Source organism: Semicossyphus pulcher, unplaced genomic scaffold (genome assembly GCF_022749685.1).
Source record: "Semicossyphus pulcher isolate SPU_LCO1_2020_fin unplaced genomic scaffold, fSemPul1.0.p SCAF_9, whole genome shotgun sequence".
Lineage (NCBI taxonomy): Eukaryota > Metazoa > Chordata > Actinopteri > Labriformes > Labridae > Semicossyphus > Semicossyphus pulcher.
In genome coordinates, this window is record NW_027211770.1 from 31,976,303 (window position 1) to 31,995,497 (window position 19,195).

Genomic DNA, 19,195 nt, shown 5'->3' on the forward strand with positions numbered 1-19,195 from the left:
GGCTCCTCCACAGAGGAACACAGACAATGTGTTTGGACTCACCGGATCTCCTCTCAGTCCTCGCTGTCCTTTAAGCCCCGCCTCCCCTCTGATACCCGGGATACCCTGAGGAAGACAGATCAACCTGTCAGTCAACCAGCCAGAGGTCAGAGGTCAACGCCTCCGAGCCTCTTCTGATGAGCCTGACAGCTAAAGGGACATTCCTCTGAACTTTGTTGGAATCGATTCAAAGAAAAACACAAAGAATCAAATCGAGACAGAAATTATAAATAATATTAAAATAACAACAAACGTTCACGAACGAGTTTCTGTTTGAATCCTCAGTTGTTCATCTAAATGTTTTATAGTCACTTTGATGCACTTACATCATTAAAATTAACCAACATTTTAAAATAACTCATCAGAAGATACAAACATACCGACTATTAATAATGTTATTGATTAAAACATGTGGTCGTTTCTGATCATAAATACTTTATATAAAGTCCTGCTATGAAGCGCTCCTGATCTAAATGACATGCTGTGATAATCTTAATGATGTAAACATTTAATTTAGTTTATAATAACTGCAAACAAAATGTGCAAACGTGAAAGTTTTGTTACAAGAAACAGAAATATAATAAAGGTTTTTACTGTTTTTTTAATGTGATTTTAACCGTTTGAAATAAAAGCTTTCTAATTAATTCTTCACTTTCACAGACACGTTTAGAAATGTGCGTCTTTAAACTGTGACGGACGCAGATAACGGTTAGTGTTGTGAGAAAATATGATGGCTAGTTTTTACCGGGTTTCCGGGGTGTCCGCTCTCTCCTCGACCGCCATCGTTTCCCGTTACTCCCTGCAAACACAGAAACAGAATATTCCTCCAATCAGCCGCTTCCTGAACACGCCCGCTCGTTTCCTCCAGAATGAAAACAGACACAGAGATAAGCCGTATCTCAACATCATCCATACTGATTAAGGAGGGCACGTCATGCAGGATGGTGATTCATGTAAAAGCTTTAAATAAATGTTTCAGGACGTCTTCCATGTCGATACTTCAGCTCTAAGAACGCTTTGGGGGATTGTTACTCGATCATGGTGTTGCCCCGGGGACTACATGAACTATTAACAGCACTTCCTGTTTGCAGTGTACCCATGGAAGTACCAACAACTATAACTGGATTAGTTCTGAGTTCTGCTTTGAAATAGGAAACAGTTCTGTGACAGTCAGACACACTAAAGGATATTTGATACAAGTCTTAATCACACATCTGCCGGGGGGGTTCACCGTAAGATACAATAACAAAAGACTTAATGATGTCATGAAGTGGCAAGGGATCATGGGAGTTGCTGTCTTTAATATTTAGCCTGATTCATGACTCGAGGCAGAGGTCATGTTCATGGACGATAGGTGTTAACGTAACCTTTAGTCTCTTTTATTTATGTTTAGTCAATTAAGTTAGTTAGTTGGCGCAAACTAAACTCGGTGCATCGGCGGAAACATTTGGGATTTTATAAATCCACATTTTAACTCCATATTGAAGATTGTTTGTGTTGTTTTTAGACACTTTAAAGGGAACACATCAAAGTTCCTTAATCACTTCACAGCACACCTCCCACAACACACACACCTGCATGCTCCTGTCCCCTTCACCTCACACAGTATCCCTGCCTTTCATTCTCCATTGCATTTTCTACACGAGGGTATGATAGCACAAAGAAGTTGTGTGTGTGGGTGTGATGGGCTAGCATGGAGGGGGGTGGTTCTGGGACGTCGGAGCTAACTGTTGAGCCCCCCCGAGGTGTCGTGGGCCTCACTTGATGACCCTGTTGATGTGCGGGCTGTCGCAGTTTGAGTCATTGGGGCCATTAGGTAGGGTAGAGCCTGGGCCTGTTGAAGGTGGCAGTGCTGCTTGGGTTACACTGACCACTAGAGGTCATGTGGTAGGTTAATTATAAGTACTGGAATGAAGGCACAAGGGGAGGGGTTTCTTCACTGGGCGCGATTGTTATCATTGAGGCACAAGTACTCTCATGATGCCCCTGTGCAGGAGATCCCTGATCACCTGTAGAGATGCTCTAATGACTCCTTATGATCGTGTGGAGCTGCTGAAGTTCCTACCTGCTCTCCGTTGACTCCGTCCAGACCGTCTTCTCCGTTCTCGCCCTGCAGAGTTCAAAGACAGTCTCGTATCACTGCATAGTTCTGCTTCTCTTCATGGGTCATCTAATCTGACTCTATGTGGACTTTAATGTTTATCCAAACATTCCTCGGTACATACAGTGTCACATGACCTCCCCTTTAATTGACTTTAGAACATTCCAGCAGGTCTGAGTCACTCACCCTGTTTCCTCGGATGCCTCTGTAGCCCTGCAGGAATCACACACACATCGTCAACATGTGGCAGTGAATATGAATAATCTATCAAACAATATGCAGAACCATGAATCACTTTTATAATAACAAGAACTCAGGAGTATTAATCAGTGCTGTACCTTTGGTCCTCTGAGCCCTGAACAGCCCTGGACACCCTGAGGCCCGCTCGGTCCAGGCCGGCCTCGCTCTCCCTGCAACATACAAGCAGAGTGAGGCGGGACGCAGCAGGAGACGCTGCAGCTTCAGTACACGTGATGTTTCAGCGAAGGAGTCGTGGTCGTATAAAAAAACAGGCGAGTATGAAGCTCTAATATTGAGTTATTCTGAGATACAGCTTTCACTGGACTCACAGGGCACGCCGAGCATGTCCGCCTTGACAACAGACATTCCTCTGCAGCCACCAGCCAAATATTACATTTAAAATATGTTTAAAGCACTCACAGCCACGCCCTCGTCTCCGGGGAATCCTGGGAAACCTTTCTGTCCGGAAACACCCTGAAAGTTTAAAAGGTTAAAAATGTATGATGTTATTCAACAACATTCGTCCCCCAAGGAAACGTTTATTTCCTACGAGCTAATACAGTGAGGCTGAACATGTGCTGAATTATGTATTTATTTAAATATCACTCTTCTTCCTGATTTTTAATACAGTTTACTGCTGACTTCAACAGCATCAGCCAAATAACAAAACATGGTAACTGCACAATCATTCAGTTACAAAGTATTTAAATTCTGTCTCAGAAATATGATGAAACATGAATCTAAAACATGCACCGAGCTCTGACGCACGCCAACATTTAAAGTCTGATTTGTTCTGGTCATTTAATTTCATGTTTAAAAACAACTTTTGGTTCATAGACGAACATTTTACAGATTCTTTCTGCATATAAAGAAGTTATAAATTGTAGTTTAATGCATATGTAGATGTTGTTTTTAAGCATTTCTTTCCTATTTCTGTCTCTGATTGGATAATTGAGCGATGAGAGAACTGCAGAACTCTTACTGTGAAACTTTAACCACATGAAGCTCAGGAAATGTTTCCTTTGCTTTTATACTGAAAGAAGCTTGTTACACTTTTACTCCTGCAGGACTTTTACTTGTACTTAAGTATTTTTACACAGTTTAACTCGTACTCTTCCTGTTAGAGAATCATTCCTCTAAGCCTTGAGAATAAGAGGTGCTCCATGTTTTGCTCCATGTAACAGAATACACTCAACATTGACCTTGTGTTGCATGGAAAACAGGCTCACGCTGCTCTCCTTTAAACCATCAGAGTTTTGAACCAGTTTGGTGTACTGGATGAAATCAGTGCGTGTGTCTGCTTGTTCTCAGCTCGGACCAGCCCTCTTATCGCTTTTAACAAACTGCTCCAAGCCTTTCATGACATCATGTGTAAAGCTTAAAGGTGTATGTGTTCCAGTCACCTTTGACCCCGGGGGGCCCCGAAAGCCTCGGATGCCTTCATGTCCCGAACATTTGCACATGACATTGCAGCACTCTCTATCCGACACCGTGTCCTGCAGAGAGAGAGCAGATCATGTAACACGATGCAAACATCTATACATGTGACCGGTCTTTATGAAGTTAAAAGACTCTTGTTGGTCTTTGATGAAACTTTTAATAAAACACTATTTTTTAAAGAAATGTTTTTCTGTGTAAACATGTGATTCAGGGCCAAAGCTGGGACAAACATAGAACCATTAAGTTGCTTCCTCCTTTGTTTTTCGGTGCCAGTGGTTCTTCCTCAACACGGAGAGTAATTAGCATTTCTTCTTACAACCAGCTCTTCCCCGAGGCCGTCTGCTGGTTTCATTCCTGCAAACCGACACGCCCGGACACGAAGGCGTTTTCTGTACTAATGAGTTTCTATGATTCTGTTCATGCTGAAACATTTCAGCTGCTGCAGCAGAGGAGGACTCGAGTCTGATGGACAACAATTCACTGAAAACAAACACGCATCCTTTACTTTCAGGCTCATGTGTGCCACAGGAGAAATGGCTCTGTGGTGTTTCCACAATAAGTGGATAATTACAAATATGCATGAAAGATAACCAACGTTATTGTCTCTTGAATTAGCAAAGTAACCTGCGAACATGCAGCAGGATATAATGCAGTAAGGGGTAGACGGTAGCTCGGGCTTGGAGTTCCTTTCTTGGGCATTATCGAGGTGTCCTTGGGCAAGACACCGAATCACCTCGACTGCTCGAGGCGCATGTCCATGTGCGGCCCCCTCACTCACATCTCTCCATTAAAGCATGTCCATAGAGTCCTAATGTGCATGTGTGTATTTCAGGCCTGTGTGTGTGCATCATGTTTGTATCTCTTCTTCTTCTAAAATGCATTACTCGCTGACTAACTTAGAGCATGTGTGAACCATGCCTTAAGGAACATTAGCTTAGCACAAAGAGAGGAGGTAGGGGGAAGCTGCAAACCTCCATCACACATCGTCGTGTCATCATATTCGTGTTTCATTGCAGCCCCAAAAAGCTCATTAGTTCATTTACTTCATGTACATTTGTGTGAAGCTTTCTAAGAGTGTTTTAATGTTACATAAAAACAAATGCTAAATGATAAACAGGATGGTGGCTATCATATTAGCTGTGTCTAAACAGCCAATTTTATACAACTGGTACTGCTGGAGAATAAACTGCTCCACACAATGACTGTATATATAGGTGGACGACACGTCTCCATCTGCTCCTATTGTACCAAAGTGATGCCAAAACAGCCCCAGGATAGGCGCTGCCATCTTGCGATGGCGACGTCATTTGGAGCCAGAGTCTGCGCAGTAGAGATCGGCCACTTCCACTAACCCAAACACACACTTCACCTACCAAAAGTAAAAGAAGTTCCAAACCAAAGCGTAAGCACCAAAAGCTGCAGTTCCTCTGGTGTCCACTTGAGGCTGCCTCCAGCAGTGAGTCAGTCCCCATAGAGCCCCATGTTAAACTTTACAGCAGAAATAAACATGTTTACAGCCTGGTACAAAAAACAGTTTGGGTCTCTGTAGCTCATTTCTCTCTTCATGAAGAGGGAGAATCTGTCCCTGAATTAAATCAAACTGTTCCAAGCTTTTATCTTACAGTTCAAAGTCAGAATCAGAACATGTAAAATCAAGTGACTTGTTGCAGTGATTTGAGTGGAGCTGTTTCACAAGAGACATGACAGACTTACGATCTGTTTGAGGATGGTGCTGCCGACACTCGGCATGCCGATGCTGAGAGGGAGCTTGTAGCCGAATCCTCGGCCAAACTCCACCATCTGCAGCTGGGCGGGGTCACGCGCTCCCTCCAGAGCCACAACCAGCAGAGCGCTGACCCCTGCAGAATACAAACATTTAGATTTACACAGAAGAAATGTAAATCATGGGCATGTTTGTTTGCCTCTGCCTGTTTTTACCAGACTGTCGCAGCAGCTCTGACTCGTGCTCCAGCCTCATCACGTCTTCATCGAGTCCGTCTGAGAAGATCACCACCACCTGCAGGAGGAGTTTGGTCATATTTTAGACTCTTTTTATTCTTAGAGTCCTCGACAAGACAATTATATCTCAGCTTCTTCTCACCTGTTTGCAAATTATAAAGATACAGAGGCTAAGAAACATCTGGCACAGGGGTAAAAGGCCCTTTTCTGCTAGTGAACATGGAGAACTGTTTAAATGTATGATTTAGGTCACAGACTCACTTTCACTCCAGCTCTGGATTGTGCACTGAACTTCTGCCTGAAGGACTTCAGCAGGGCCGTGTTAAAGAAAGTGGGCTCCAATGCCAAGGTCTGGACTTTGTCCACCACGTCCGGGCTGTACGCCTCAAAGTTTGTGTCGTACAGGGAGCGTCCGTCCCGACTCACCACGTGGTAGGCGATATTGGACTTGACGGAAGCGCTGACGCAGCACAAGCCGGGGACTGAGGACACGTAGTGAGCGATATCAGGCAGGAAGGTCCGGAGCTTTGTGTGGCCGCTGAAGAGCAGCTCACCTGGAGCTCTGTTTGTTCGGGAAAGGTCAAATCCCATGGCGATGTCGATGCTGCAGCCTGTAGCGAAGAGAAACACGTTTACACAGAAGCAGAGGGAAATTCACTTCAATTCAAACAGCTGCTGGGGGCAATTGATTTGGAGCAGCTTGTACACAAAAAACACAGCAGCACACAGACAACAATAAATTCTACATAAGATCTAAAATCGATACTAAGATAAATGAACAATCTAAATAAAAGGATTAAAGGTCGGGAAACACGGAACCTTCGATATGATCTGATTTCAGGAATAAGAACGTAGGTTCACACATACGAGGAACTGGACTTTAGGTGCAGAACAATAAACACAGAAGAAGAATAAAAATAAAAATATATGAAATTGAATATCTAGTCTGACCACAGCAGAGTTACAGACTTCTCAGCGTACCAGTTTGTTCCGCGGGCGGTTTGGATTTGCAGATTGTGTTGACGACCTTTTGCTTGATGTTTTCCAAGCTGCCAAAGTTCTGCACAGTGAACAGCCTCTCCGGGGTGCCTGTGATCTGCAGGAGCTCCAGATCGTGGACGTCACCGATGCCGATGGCAAACACTTCGATCCCGAGTGCCCTGAGACGGTCGGCTGCATCCTCCACATCATCCTGGGACTCGCCGTCTGTGATCAGCACCAGATTCTGGGAGATCCCTGAAGATCTGCGGCTGCCACGCGACGCCTCAAAATGCCCCCTAATGGAGTCAAGGGCCAGGCCGATGTTGGTGCCTCCTCCAGTCTGCCCCATGTCCAGGATGTGCTTACTGATGGCCTGCTCGGTGTACAGCTCGTTGAGGTAAAACTCATTCTTGAATTCGCTGCTGAACTTGGCGAGTCCCACACGCACTAAGTCCTCGCTGACTTTGAAGCTGTTCACCAGCTCTGTCGTGAACTTCTTCATGATGGCGTAGTCTTTGGGGTCGATGCTGCCGGACTGATCGACCAGGAAGACCAGGTCGGCCTTCTGTTTCTCACAAACTGCAACAGCAAAGAGAGGAAATGCATGACGTGTCAATAACATGTACAAGATGGAAAAACATTACTTTGGCTTTGAAGGCATAATAAGCAGGACTTTCCTAGAAAAATAAAATATAGACTTTTACAAATATAATATAAATCATCACTGGGGTGCTGTTGTGGTTCCCTGAGCCAATCACAGCGTACAGGTGAGTGTGGGAGTGGTTCAAAGTCAGACTGGCGGACATGGCGACAGAGCGATGCAGAGTTGGCCTTCTTTCTGTTGGACAGGTAGGTGCCTCAAACCGGGTAGGACAAGCTAACCGGTGTTAACTCGGCAGGGTGGGCGTGTTCTCGCACGAGAGAGTGAGAGTGAGCTTCTGGTGCCGAAGAGCCCAGGAGGAGGAGGGGCCCAGTTTGAATGTGTTGTTGACAAAAGGAAAAATCCTCCTTGTTATAGCTTTGAATTGAAAATTGAACATATTTATAGCACATGGAGGAAAAACAGGGCTATATGTGAAACCTCTGAAATCATTTAGTCAGTTCTGTTTTTGTATTAGTAATTTTATTCTACGTTATTGTCAGCCACTCGAGGTGTCCATTATCAGGAATGTATGGACGCATGGAGGTTGCTTCTACAGAGTCCATATATTCCTGATAGTGGACATCTCATGGGGTGTTATCCTGCCTAAAACATGGTCACTTGTTAGCTTTATGTTGCTATGAATCGTTACACATTCTCCAGAAAGATTTAAACGACGGTGTGGAAGCTGCTGTGACACTTTGCCTCTCACCTGGCTTGGTGGAGTTGCACAGCTCCAGAGTGATGTTCTTGTAGAGGTTCTCGAGGGCCTCAAAGTTGTCCACATAGAAAACTTTGGACGTGTCGTGACCAGCCATGATCTCCAGCTGCGTCCTGTTTGCTCCTTCGACACCGATACTGAACACGCTGATCCCGTTGTCTCGCAGAGCCAAGGACGGAGCAACTAGACTGTTCCGGTCCGTAGCATCTCCATCTGTGATCACCACGAGAACCTGGGGCACCTGGAGACCCGCACGACCACCGTGTGCGGCGTTAAAGTACTCCAGAGAGTAAGCCAGAGCCTTGCCGGTGTAGGTGTCTCCGTATGGAGATTTCAGCGCCGATATCGCTTTGAGAACCCCTTGTTTAGAGTCGTGCTGCTTCAGAGTGAAGATAGAGTTGGCGTCGGTGGAGTAGAGGATGACACCGAAGCGAGTTAAGTCCTTTCCGACAGTGGTTTGGTTCACCATGGACTCCATGAACTTCTGCATGCTTCGAAACTTGCTCAGAGTGATGCTTGTGGAGCCGTCCACCAGGAAGATGATGTCGGCTCTCTCTGTCTTCTTACAGTCTGAGTGCAAATAAAAGGACAAAGAATCAATGATTATGGTTTTTCTTATTTGTGTGTTTTAATCTTCTCTGCTATTGTTCAGTTGATTTTCTTTATTTGTTAAAAGTACTGTGTAGTTATTGTTTCTTTGCACGTCCTGGATAAACTTCTAATAACCTTGAACACAACCATTCCCCAGTCTGGGATGAATAAAGTCCATGCATCCGTCTGTACGTCCACAGCTGTCGTATTAACATGTTCAGGCTTGTTAGCCTTCACACTAATTGTCAATCCATGTCAGGCCATGTCTACACGTACACGGGTGTTTTTGCCTCCTTCGTTTCCAAACAAACCTCGTCCACACAAAAACACAAAAACACAACAGAAGAGCTGTCATGAGAACGCCACACCAACAGGCGGCGATATAACCCAGTCATGCAAAGAAGAAGAAAATCACAGCCAATCAAAAGTCTGAAAAAATCTATTGCCCTAAGACGACCTGGCGGGCTGCAATGGCGCATCGAGGAAGGGGGACGATATATCAGTATAGTGGACGAGTAATGCACATGCGTAAACATGCAAACAGTCCTGTCAGCACGGTTAGAAGCGTCACTGTTTTTATCACGTCTGTCACTTTGGAAGGAATGTGGCCTCATCTGTGACGCCTCACGAGCCAAAAAAATGCTGTCTACACGTCTCCGTGGAAACGGAGTTTCTAAAAGTCGTCACCCTGGCCGGAGTTTTACAAAAGATCCGTTTTCAGTGACCCAAAGTGCATTTGTGTGGACGAAAGGCCGAAACGCAGAGAAAGAGCAACGCTCTGAAAAATACCGTACGTGTGGACATGACCTCAGAGTCAGCTGGGTTTGTAAGACGTAAGAACTCTTTTGTTACACGTTCCACATGTTAGGTGGGAACTTATATACATATACACACACACATATATATATATATATATATATATACACGTATATACAGTATATACAGCACCTCCTTCAAAATGAAACACGTTTTCTAGAAATAAGATTTTAAACCTTTTAAAACTTTGTAATTATTTTATAATATATTTTTAAATCTTAATCACTTCTTGAACGTACTACACCATTAACCCGGGTTTTTACATGCTTGTGTTGGGTTTGACCTTTTAATCATTTTCACTCACTCTAACTTTAATGAATCTAAACATCTCCCCTGTTTGTGTTCTTGGCCTGTTGTTGAGCTAACCGTAGTTTCGCCTGTTTCCTGTTTTCTTTGTTTTGCTCGTCATTGACTTGATGTCAGTGTAAATGTCCTCGAGTGTTAATAAAGGTGGTTTGGTTGACAGCGTTATTGAGTCAAACCATTGAATGGAGCAGTTAGAAAGCCACAGACTCCCTCTCTTATTATTAAATGGTTTGATCCTCACTGTGTGTTGGTACAGTCCCAGGCAGCTCTTACCTCTCTCGGGCTCACAGAGCTCCAGGGCCACCTGGCTCTCTAGGTCCTTCAGAGCATCAAAGTCCCTCTCTGCATACATCCTGTCAGGGGAACCGCTGATCTCCAGCAGCTGGGTGGTGTTGGCATCCACCACTCCGATGGCATACACCAGCACTCCCTTAGCCCTCAGAGCCGCCGCGGGTTCTTTAACCGCGTCCTGGGCCTCGCCGTCTGTTATCACCACCAGCCTCTGCCTGAGGCCCGGCCGTCCTCCGCTGCCTGCATCAAAATACTGCGACACGTCTGTGATGGCTCCACCTGTGAGCGTGCCTCCACCGATCTGCTGCATGTCACTGATGGCTCGTAACATCTCATCCTTGCTGTGGTAGCGGTTGAGGCGAAACTCCAGTCTTGGTTGGAAGCTGAACTGCATGACACCAACATGCACCTCATCCTGCCCGATGATGGACTTGCTGATGACAGACTTTATGAAGTCTTTCATTTTCTGGTAGTCGTCTGGATAGATGCTCCCAGAGCTGTCAATCAAGAAAAGGAGGTCGCCTGGTTGGTCTTTGCAAGCTGTAAACGGAGCAGCACAGGCATGTTAGTGTAATAACAACACATCATCAGTTCTATATTGATGTTAAAATGAAAGGATGTGCAGTATAAGATGTCGACCACACCGGGGACCTTTGTCGCTTTCACCTCTCTACCATCGTCTGCCTGATGCAGGTGTGTGATGACCTTAACTGCCACATACAGACTGGGGCAGACGTGCATGTTACACACTAGTCCAGCTTTCTTACCGTCTTGGGAACAGATGTCTGTGATGATGTCATCCTTGATGGGATTCAGAGCATCAAAATTATTGACAAAAAAAGTCCTCTTGGGGTCTCCGGAGATCTCTTTCAGCTCAACAGGATCTGCGTTCTTCACCCCGATGGCATAGACTTTGATGCCCTGTGCCCTCAGCTTCTCTGCAGGAACTTTGACCTCATCAGAGGATTTCCCATCAGTGATGACCACCAGGTACTCCGGGACTTTTTGTCCACGAGAGACCATTGCTCTGTCAAAAAGTGGGCCCATGAATTCCAGCGCTCTTCCTGTCTCCGTCCCGCCTCCTACCTGTCTGATACCCAGCACGGCGTTCTCCAGAGCCTTGGTGTCTGAGAAGGTTGTCAGATCAAACTCTAAATTGGGCGCATCTGCGTATTTTGCGACCCCCATGCGGACATGTTGTGGCCCGATACGGAAGGTGTGTAGAAACTCGATGATGAACTTCTTCATGTCACTGAAGTCGGAGGGGTAGATGCTTCCTGAGTGATCGATGAGGAAAAAGATGTCCGCTTCATCCGTCTGTAAGCAGCCTGGAAAAGGAAGTGCAACAACATCATTTAGGTCTTTCCCCTAACGCTCCCATATTACTGAATGTTTTAGAAATACGATTCTACTCTTTAAACGTTCACTGTTCTCTTTGCGTTTGTTGATGTAAAAGTTCTCTGAGCTACATAGTAAAAAAAGAAACAGTTCAGACCTTCCTTGATGCCCTTTTTTCGTGTGTTGACGGAGATGGCTTGCTGGATGATGTTCACACACATTCTCTTCTGCAGGGTCTGCTCCAGCGACTTCAGCTTAGCAAAGCTGTCCACGACAAACATGTGCTTGTTGGTGGGATAAGACGCTATCTGCTTCAGCTCGGCCTCGTCAGCGTCTTTGACTCCGACAGCGTAAACAGTGACGCCGGCACGACGCAGATCAGCTGCTGGCCTGCTGACGTCGTCCTGGGATTCACCGTCTGTGATCACTACTGCCACCTGCTGGACGCCCTTTTCCTTCCTGCTTCCCATCTGCTTAATAAAGACATTCTCCCGGGTGTAGTTGAGGGCAAATCCGGTGTTTGTACCTCCTCCGCGGTATGGCAGGATTTTGATGAACTTCAGCAGCTCGTTCTTGTCGTTGAAGGTGTTGAGGTGGACCTGAGCTGTGGCCACGTCGTTATACATCACGATGCCTACTCGGACTTTCGAAGGACTGACCTCCAGGCCGCTCACGATGGAGTGCAGGAAAGTGCGAACCAGCTGGAAGTTTTGGTTTCCAATGCTTCCAGACTCATCGATGATGAACACGATGTCTGCCAGTTTGGCTGCTTTGCAGTCTGTGGAGGGAGATCATTAAAACACATAACTGTCAATATGAAGCACAGACTTATTTCTTCATTCTTCAATTTACGCAGTTTAGACCAACTTTGACTGTGCACGAGAAAATGCAAATAATTAGAAAGTTGATGGGAGGACAAACTGGGTTGGAGCTGGTTTAAAGTTTTAAAGATTCACAGGCGACACGTTTTGCCACAGATCATCATAGAGCTCAGGTTCTCAGCAGATCTCTGCTTGTTGTTTATCTGTGGAAGGTGACCGAGCTACTGCCGAAGCTAACGAGGCAATAAAGACTGTTTCCTCATCTCTCAGTGAATAAAGAGACCTGTACCGTACAGGTTCAGGTTTTATTATCGTCATTCTAGCCCCGGGTCTTATTATCATTATGTGTCGTGACAGAGTGGATCAGAGGAGACCTGTGATCACTGCTGGTATCGAGAGTGTAACGGTGTTACACGTGGCCGACAGTCGCAGTTTGTCTCCATTAAAAAAGGCTCATTACAGCAGGTCAGATCACAACAACAAAACAGACGCCTGGAACGTGATTAGACATCAAACAGTAAGAAGAGTGTGTTGTATCCATCATGATGGAAGTTTTTACAGCAGTAGAACAGAATTTATTTTATTTTAATAACAGGATTTGTCGGCCGATTTTAAGGACCCAACAAGTCCCTGATGTCAGGTCTCTCTCCTCTCAGACACGCCAGGTTGGATATTTCAAGCCCGAATTCAACTCCCGACCTCGGCCCTTTGTTGCATGTCATCCCCCACTCTCTCTTCCCCTGTTTCCGACGCTATCCACTGTCCTCTCTGTCAGTAAAGGCATACAAGGCCAAAAAAAGAAAAGAAAAAGAAATCATTGGATCCGATCGCTTCAGGGAAAAAATTCTGGGGAGTCTTCACTTTGGACCTCTTGTTAGAAACAGCTCACATTTCTGAGGCTGCATTTGATGGTCAAATTAGGACTATAAATGAACATTGGTAAAATACATTTTCAAAGGTGTACTACATTTGTAAATAGTTATGATAGTTTTTTACCTCCGGTTGTGATGTTCTGCACTTCCTCTTTCTCAAAAATGGCCCTCAGTTCAGGGACAGCAGTCTGACTGATGGACTGGAAGATGTACGATGGCGTTCCTATAACACGCGTCTCCGCCATAGAAGCACCGAGGCTCATCCCCACCACCGTCACTCCTGAGGATTTGATCAGACGGGACTCCCTGTACACGGGATCATTCGAGTCTCTGCCACTTAGAACCACCAGGAACTGTCTGAAGCCCATGTCCGCCCGGCTCCCCGCCTCGCTGGTGAAGAAGGAGGTGCTCGCTTGGTGTAAAGCTTTGCCGAGGTTACGAGGTTCGCTGGGTGACAGTCTCTGTTGGCGGAAACGCTTCACAGCGTTCTGGGTCTCCTCTTTGGTTTGGTAAGCATTAAGAAGAAATTCCACCTTGACATCTCGACTGTACTGAGCCAATCCCAGGCGGTAGGCGGACGCTCCGATGTTCATCTGATTGGCCAGGCGGATGAGGAGGTTCCGGACCTGCTGGAACTGGGCTGCAGTGACGCCGCTGTCCACCAGGAAGAATATGTCTGCAAACTTCTCTGCCAAGGCTGAAAGGAAACAAAGGAACAAGAACAGATAAGATCCTGTTGTTGTTGACCACGCCACAAATACACCTTCAGTACGGAGGCTGTGTAAATCCTGCATGCTCCGATTAGCTTAGCTTATCTTTGCTGATCTATTCAATTCAAAAACAAATACATAAAATGTCACGTTTAGAGGAATAAATGTTCACGTTTTTGTTCATTTGCAAATTATTCCAAATTTCATGCCTGCAAATTTTGTTGCCTGCAAAAAGTGGAATTGTTTTTACAAGCACGTAGAAATATTTGTATTTCTTTGATTTAAGTCACCAATATTCTCAAGCATCGAGGCATTAGTGGACTTCTGTAGAACTAGCAGGTAAAACTTCTGCATTTTCAGGACACATTGTACATGCACGCACAGGTTGTTTATAATCATTTATAATAATTATAATGATGTTTATAAGAATACTATTTTGATGTCTCCCACAATAAGCAGCAGGAGGTCACATGACTCATAAAAGCATGTGTACGTTTGGTTTAACTTAGTTTTGCAGTGATTAGAAAATACACGTTATAAATGATTTTACATTCAGTGTTCAGTGTTTTAAGGTGATGCAAGATTACTGCTGGAGCAACTTAAACTAAACCATAAACCAAAGTCGGTTAGACTTCAAAATATCATTCGGGAGCGCTGCGAAGATTTGATCCTTTTTTCAGTTTGATGATTTGACATTTTGTAGACTCCGAGTTCAAACATGTGAAAGCAGTATTCTTAATATGTTAAATAGCTAAACATGATCCGGATGGGAAGAGCTGAACTGGATCTTCAGTCCCACGGTTTAAATGAGGCCACAACAAGAGCTTTCACAGCAACGTAAACCTGCAAAACAGCCAGTTGTCCCGTTTCCCAAACCACTTCTGTCTCCTCATGATGTGTTTTGTGGCTGACACGGCATCAGTGCCAGCGGACCTCAAACACCAGTGGTTCCATAAACACTACAGAGCCTTTATGTGTTGTGCCTGCAGACTGGAGGCACTGGAAGTGTAATGTGGAAAAAGATAAGCTTCAGAGGAAAAGGAACATTCACTTAAAACACTGACATCAGCTGGATTACTACTCAGCCTGTGAAAACACCTGTGTGATGTCTCGTATGGCTCTGGAGGAGGTCCTGTATGCGACTCTGACAATGATGTCATAATGATGTCACCACAGCTATCTCAGAGAGGACACATAAGTAAAGCTTTGAGAGGTGAACATTTATGACGGGGAGTCTCTGATGTGATAGATTTAAAAGACACGAGTGTTCAGTAGTCGGTGAGGAACCAATGAAAGAGTTGCATTATGGGAAATGTAGGATCCAATTTTCTTTTTGGCGTTTAATTTGTACTGAAGACTTAAGGTGAAGATATCTGAGATCTCGTTTAAGTCCATGTCTTAAAATGATTCCAGTTTTACAATAACATGTGGGACAAGAACTGCATAGACACACAGGCAAAAACAAACTGAGTTTAACATTGAAATACATTATTAAATAAAATCTTTAAAAACAAAGTTCATAGAATCCCTTCTGATGACCTGTGTTCGCTGCACCCGTAACCAGTTATGGTGGAGTTATGGTGCACTCAGAGGGATTTCCCTCACCCCCTCCCCCTGGTAAGAAAAGTTTAACAACAACTACCAGAAAGATGGAGAAGAAAGTTCTGGTGTTTTAAAGCCAGGACTCTGTTTTTACACAATGACTTATAGGAACACAAGGTTTTAAATGTCTCAGTAGATGTGTTCATCCTGCAGCAGTGAAACAGGCTGTAATGGCTGCAACATAATCCTTGATGGGTCAAAGGTCGTCCACTAAAAGTTCTTGTTGTTTCCACTGACAGGCTCAGATAGTTATTGTTGTGTGTGACAACATGACAGAAAGGATCCCTACAGAGACACTTTTCAGTACCTTTTGTACGTTTGGAGGATTGTTTTCCTGATTCTCATATTTCCCTGTGGGATAAATAACTTTTAATAGTGTTTGGTCTAATTCCTCACCTTGCCTCTGATCCTCCACAGAGATGCACACAGTTTGCAGCAGACCAGCAGTCAGCCTCTGCAGAGCCTGGTAGCTGTCGATGGTGAACGCGAAGCGTTCTGGAGGCCGGTTAGCGATGGCCCTCAGCTCGTTCTGGTTGGCTTGTCCCACCCCGATGCCAAACACGATGACTCCGTGCTGCCTCAGGGCTTGTGCGGGCCCTGTAACATCATCAGTGGAGTCCCCGTCTGTGATGACCACAGCGATCTGAGGCACCCGCTGTGTGGATCGGCTCCCCGCCTCTTCGGTGAAGTACGTCCTCAGGAGGAAGTTGATGGCTTCACCTGTTTCTGTTCCTCCTGTTCTGTAGGGAAACTTGTCCACCTCAGCCAGCAGGGAATCCTTGTCCATGTGATCCTTCAGCAGGAACTCCTGGTAAGGTTGGTCACTGTACTGAGCCAAGCCGACCCGGACTTTGTCAGGGCCGATGTCGAGGCCTGAGATGACGCTTCTGAGAAACTGCTTCATCTCCTGAAAGCTGCTGATGCCGATGCTGGAGGAGCCGTCCACCAGGAAGACGATGTCGGCCACAGTGGCTTGGGCACATTCTGGATAGAAGGGAGAAACAAGTCAGCAACAATCAGAGGAACATGTCTGTGTGTTTGTTTACACACAGACCCTGAGTCTATGTAGTTAATATTCTACACCAGACGTTTTCTCACTGTGTCAAAAGGAGTTAAAAGGAAGAGACATCAACTGAGGCAACATTACTTCATGAGGTGCAATTTTGAGAATCTTGTGCCTTATTTCTTCCATATGTGCCGTCATACATTGGCTTAAAAGAAATCATATGAAATGTTTAGCGTGATATTTCCCGTATATCCAAAGCGTTCTCATCCTCGGTTCATGAGAAAGCTTTGGGTATACAATCAGTATTGGCCCCTCTTTGGCGTCTCATACAGACCCACCAGGTCGCGTCTGTTTAGCATCTGTTGTCAGGTGACCTTAGGGTCGTTTTTAAGGTTTGTTTTGTTCACTTCTCAGAATGTAAATGTCTTTTTCAGAGTAACCTTTACTGTTGGTTTCATGGTATTCTTAGCGTCTGTTTTATGGTATGTTTTCTTCACTTCTTACTAGTTTCAAGGTTTTTGTAATGGTACCCTTAGTTTCTATTGTGTCTTCCTTTAAAACATACTGCTCAGGGTACCCTTACGCATCTTTTTTTCTTTAATTCTAACTTGTGGTTGCTCACTGAATCGTCACACGCTGCGTGCTATGACACATTTTACCTTTAGTTAACTGCATGAGTTGTCGCTTGGCCTCCTCTACAGTCGTGCAAAGCGTCTGGATGATGCTCTGAGAAATCCCCTGCAGAGCAGCAAAATCAGACACGCTGTAGACATGTTGGCTGTGCGGCTTATTGGCTATCTCCTTCAGCTCGTCTTCATCTGCATCTTTGATACCGATTGCATAGAGAACGATTCCCTTTCTCTTCAGATTCTGGGCATGAGCCTCCACGTTGTCTTGGGACTTTCCATCGGTGATCACCACAGCAATCTGCGGCACTTTCTGATGCGCACGGCTTCCTGCTGCCTGCACAAAGTGCTTATTCAGCATGAAGTCCAAGCCCTGTCCTGTCTGCGTGCCGCCTCCCATGTAAGGCAACTTGCTGATGTACTGGAGGATATCTTTCTTGTTCTGATGGGTGTTGAGCAGGAACTCGGTGCGTGGATCAGTGCTGTACTGGACCAGCCCGATGCGCACGTGATCAGGCCCGATGTCGAAGCTGTTGACCAGCGTGGACAGAAACTGACGGATCTGCTCGAAGTTCTCGGTTCCGATGCTCCACGACCCGTCCACCAGGAAGACGATGTCGGCTACAGCCTCTTGGGTGCAGACTGAGGGGGAAGGTGGTCAAGCCATTGGGAAGGATGGCAGATAAGACGTCACAGAGTGCTACAAGGACAGCTCGTACTACCCGAGCAGTTTGTGGTTCTTAGAAAGCGTGCCGGCCAGTGGTGAAAGCGTGATTTACAGATAGAAGTGGTGGGTTGCTTGAATTGTGTGCAGGTTAGGTGAAATAAACGAGCAGCTTGTTGTGGCTGTGGAGAGTTTCTGGACAGGAACTCTGAAAGCACTTACCTTGAGGTGGATGCATAAGCGTGAGGAAAGTGAAGCAAAGTTCGTCTCTTTGAGAGCGTGTTGATGGTGCAAACAAAAAGCTGATCCGATCACACCTGTCCTTCAAACGTCTCTTTATCATTGCAACAGTTCAACACCTGTCCATTGGCTCAACTCAACTTTCTCATACCTTACAATTATCTGCCTGGCTGCATACAAAGCCAGGTCACTCTGTCCTTGGGTCATTGCTAGAAACACCTCAAAGAGATTCAGGTGTGTTGTATTCCTACTGAAATGGAATATGTTCTAATGGTGATTTGGTGTTTTAAATGCATCTGACTTTCATGCAATACAGGAGTTTTTGCATTCTGTCACAAGCCTGTAATTGACGCCCTAAAAAGTTCTATGTGGAGTTTTTCTTTAGATAAAAATGGTGGTTATTAGTGACAGTGATGGCCAGGTTCTAGTTTCTTGCACTCTGTAGTCAGAGCAAGTATCCAAAGCCTCCACCAAACGTGCCGGACGTACTCGTGATAGATGTGATCCACCGGTAAATGTTGTTTATCCTCCTTTGCCTTGCACCGTTGGCTACAAAATCAACACATCTGTCATAACAAATGTTGGTTTCACGGATCACGCTAGCTACTCGGAAAGTATTTTGCTAGCGATAACATAAGTGAGGAAGCAAGCTAATGTTCAGCCCGATCAGCATGGATCTGGGGTCGGTAGCTAAATTATGTAAGCCGATAAACCGCAAGCTATCCATATTACGAGCCAGATTGGCCAAAGGAGTCGGGAGAAAGCACCTCATGTTATCCACTCAGGGTAACCTCACCATTTATTTATTATAACAGCAAGCGAGCTAATGGAAAGCTAACTGACCAAATGAAGGTCCCTAAAAGTATCGAATGACCTGCTGATGTTGGACCTAGTTTTCCCGTTCTAGATATGAACCTTGAGCGCTTTGTGTCGGACTCGGTTGTGTTGGGTGCTGGTCATTAACATTAGCACCCTCCCTTTCTAAGCTAACGTCAGCAGTGTTAGCCCTGTAGGGGAGCTGAAAAGAAGCAGAAACGTCACATCCTTTGTATCTTCCTGGAAAAACCCTCCCGAGTCCGTCATGTAGACGTCAGTCCAGACGCTGTTAGACCGTAGAACCAATTAGACCTTCAAGTTCTTTTAGTTATCTTACGATCCATTCACACATCTGCAAACCAGGGGATCTTTAAA

The 19,195-nt window shown here is 45.3% G+C and overlaps 1 protein-coding gene across 4 annotated transcripts in view; it reads right to left on the bottom strand.

Annotated features, from left to right (window-relative positions):
- The window catches only part of col6a4a (collagen, type VI, alpha 4a), a 63,405-nt gene that overhangs the window by 22,978 nt on the left and 21,232 nt on the right, over positions 1 to 19,195 (bottom strand). For all 4 annotated transcript variants that reach the window (XM_069656276.1, XM_069656275.1, XM_069656274.1 and 1 more), the window contains exons 4-21: positions 17,134 to 17,742; positions 15,865 to 16,452; positions 13,281 to 13,853; positions 11,621 to 12,241; positions 10,893 to 11,453; positions 10,108 to 10,665; positions 8,113 to 8,691; positions 6,761 to 7,339; positions 6,041 to 6,390; positions 5,759 to 5,837; positions 5,534 to 5,679; positions 3,784 to 3,876; positions 2,801 to 2,854; positions 2,479 to 2,550; positions 2,327 to 2,353; positions 2,105 to 2,149; positions 785 to 838; positions 43 to 105 (exon numbers count right to left, since the gene is read on the bottom strand). In XM_069656276.1, the coding sequence (XP_069512377.1) occupies positions 43 to 105; positions 785 to 838; positions 2,105 to 2,149; positions 2,327 to 2,353; positions 2,479 to 2,550; positions 2,801 to 2,854; positions 3,784 to 3,876; positions 5,534 to 5,679; positions 5,759 to 5,837; positions 6,041 to 6,390; positions 6,761 to 7,339; positions 8,113 to 8,691; positions 10,108 to 10,665; positions 10,893 to 11,453; positions 11,621 to 12,241; positions 13,281 to 13,853; positions 15,865 to 16,452; positions 17,134 to 17,742 (5,651 nt within the window). The remainder of the gene's footprint in view (positions 1 to 42; positions 106 to 784; positions 839 to 2,104; positions 2,150 to 2,326; positions 2,354 to 2,478; positions 2,551 to 2,800; positions 2,855 to 3,783; positions 3,877 to 5,533; positions 5,680 to 5,758; positions 5,838 to 6,040; positions 6,391 to 6,760; positions 7,340 to 8,112; positions 8,692 to 10,107; positions 10,666 to 10,892; positions 11,454 to 11,620; positions 12,242 to 13,280; positions 13,854 to 15,864; positions 16,453 to 17,133; positions 17,743 to 19,195) is intronic.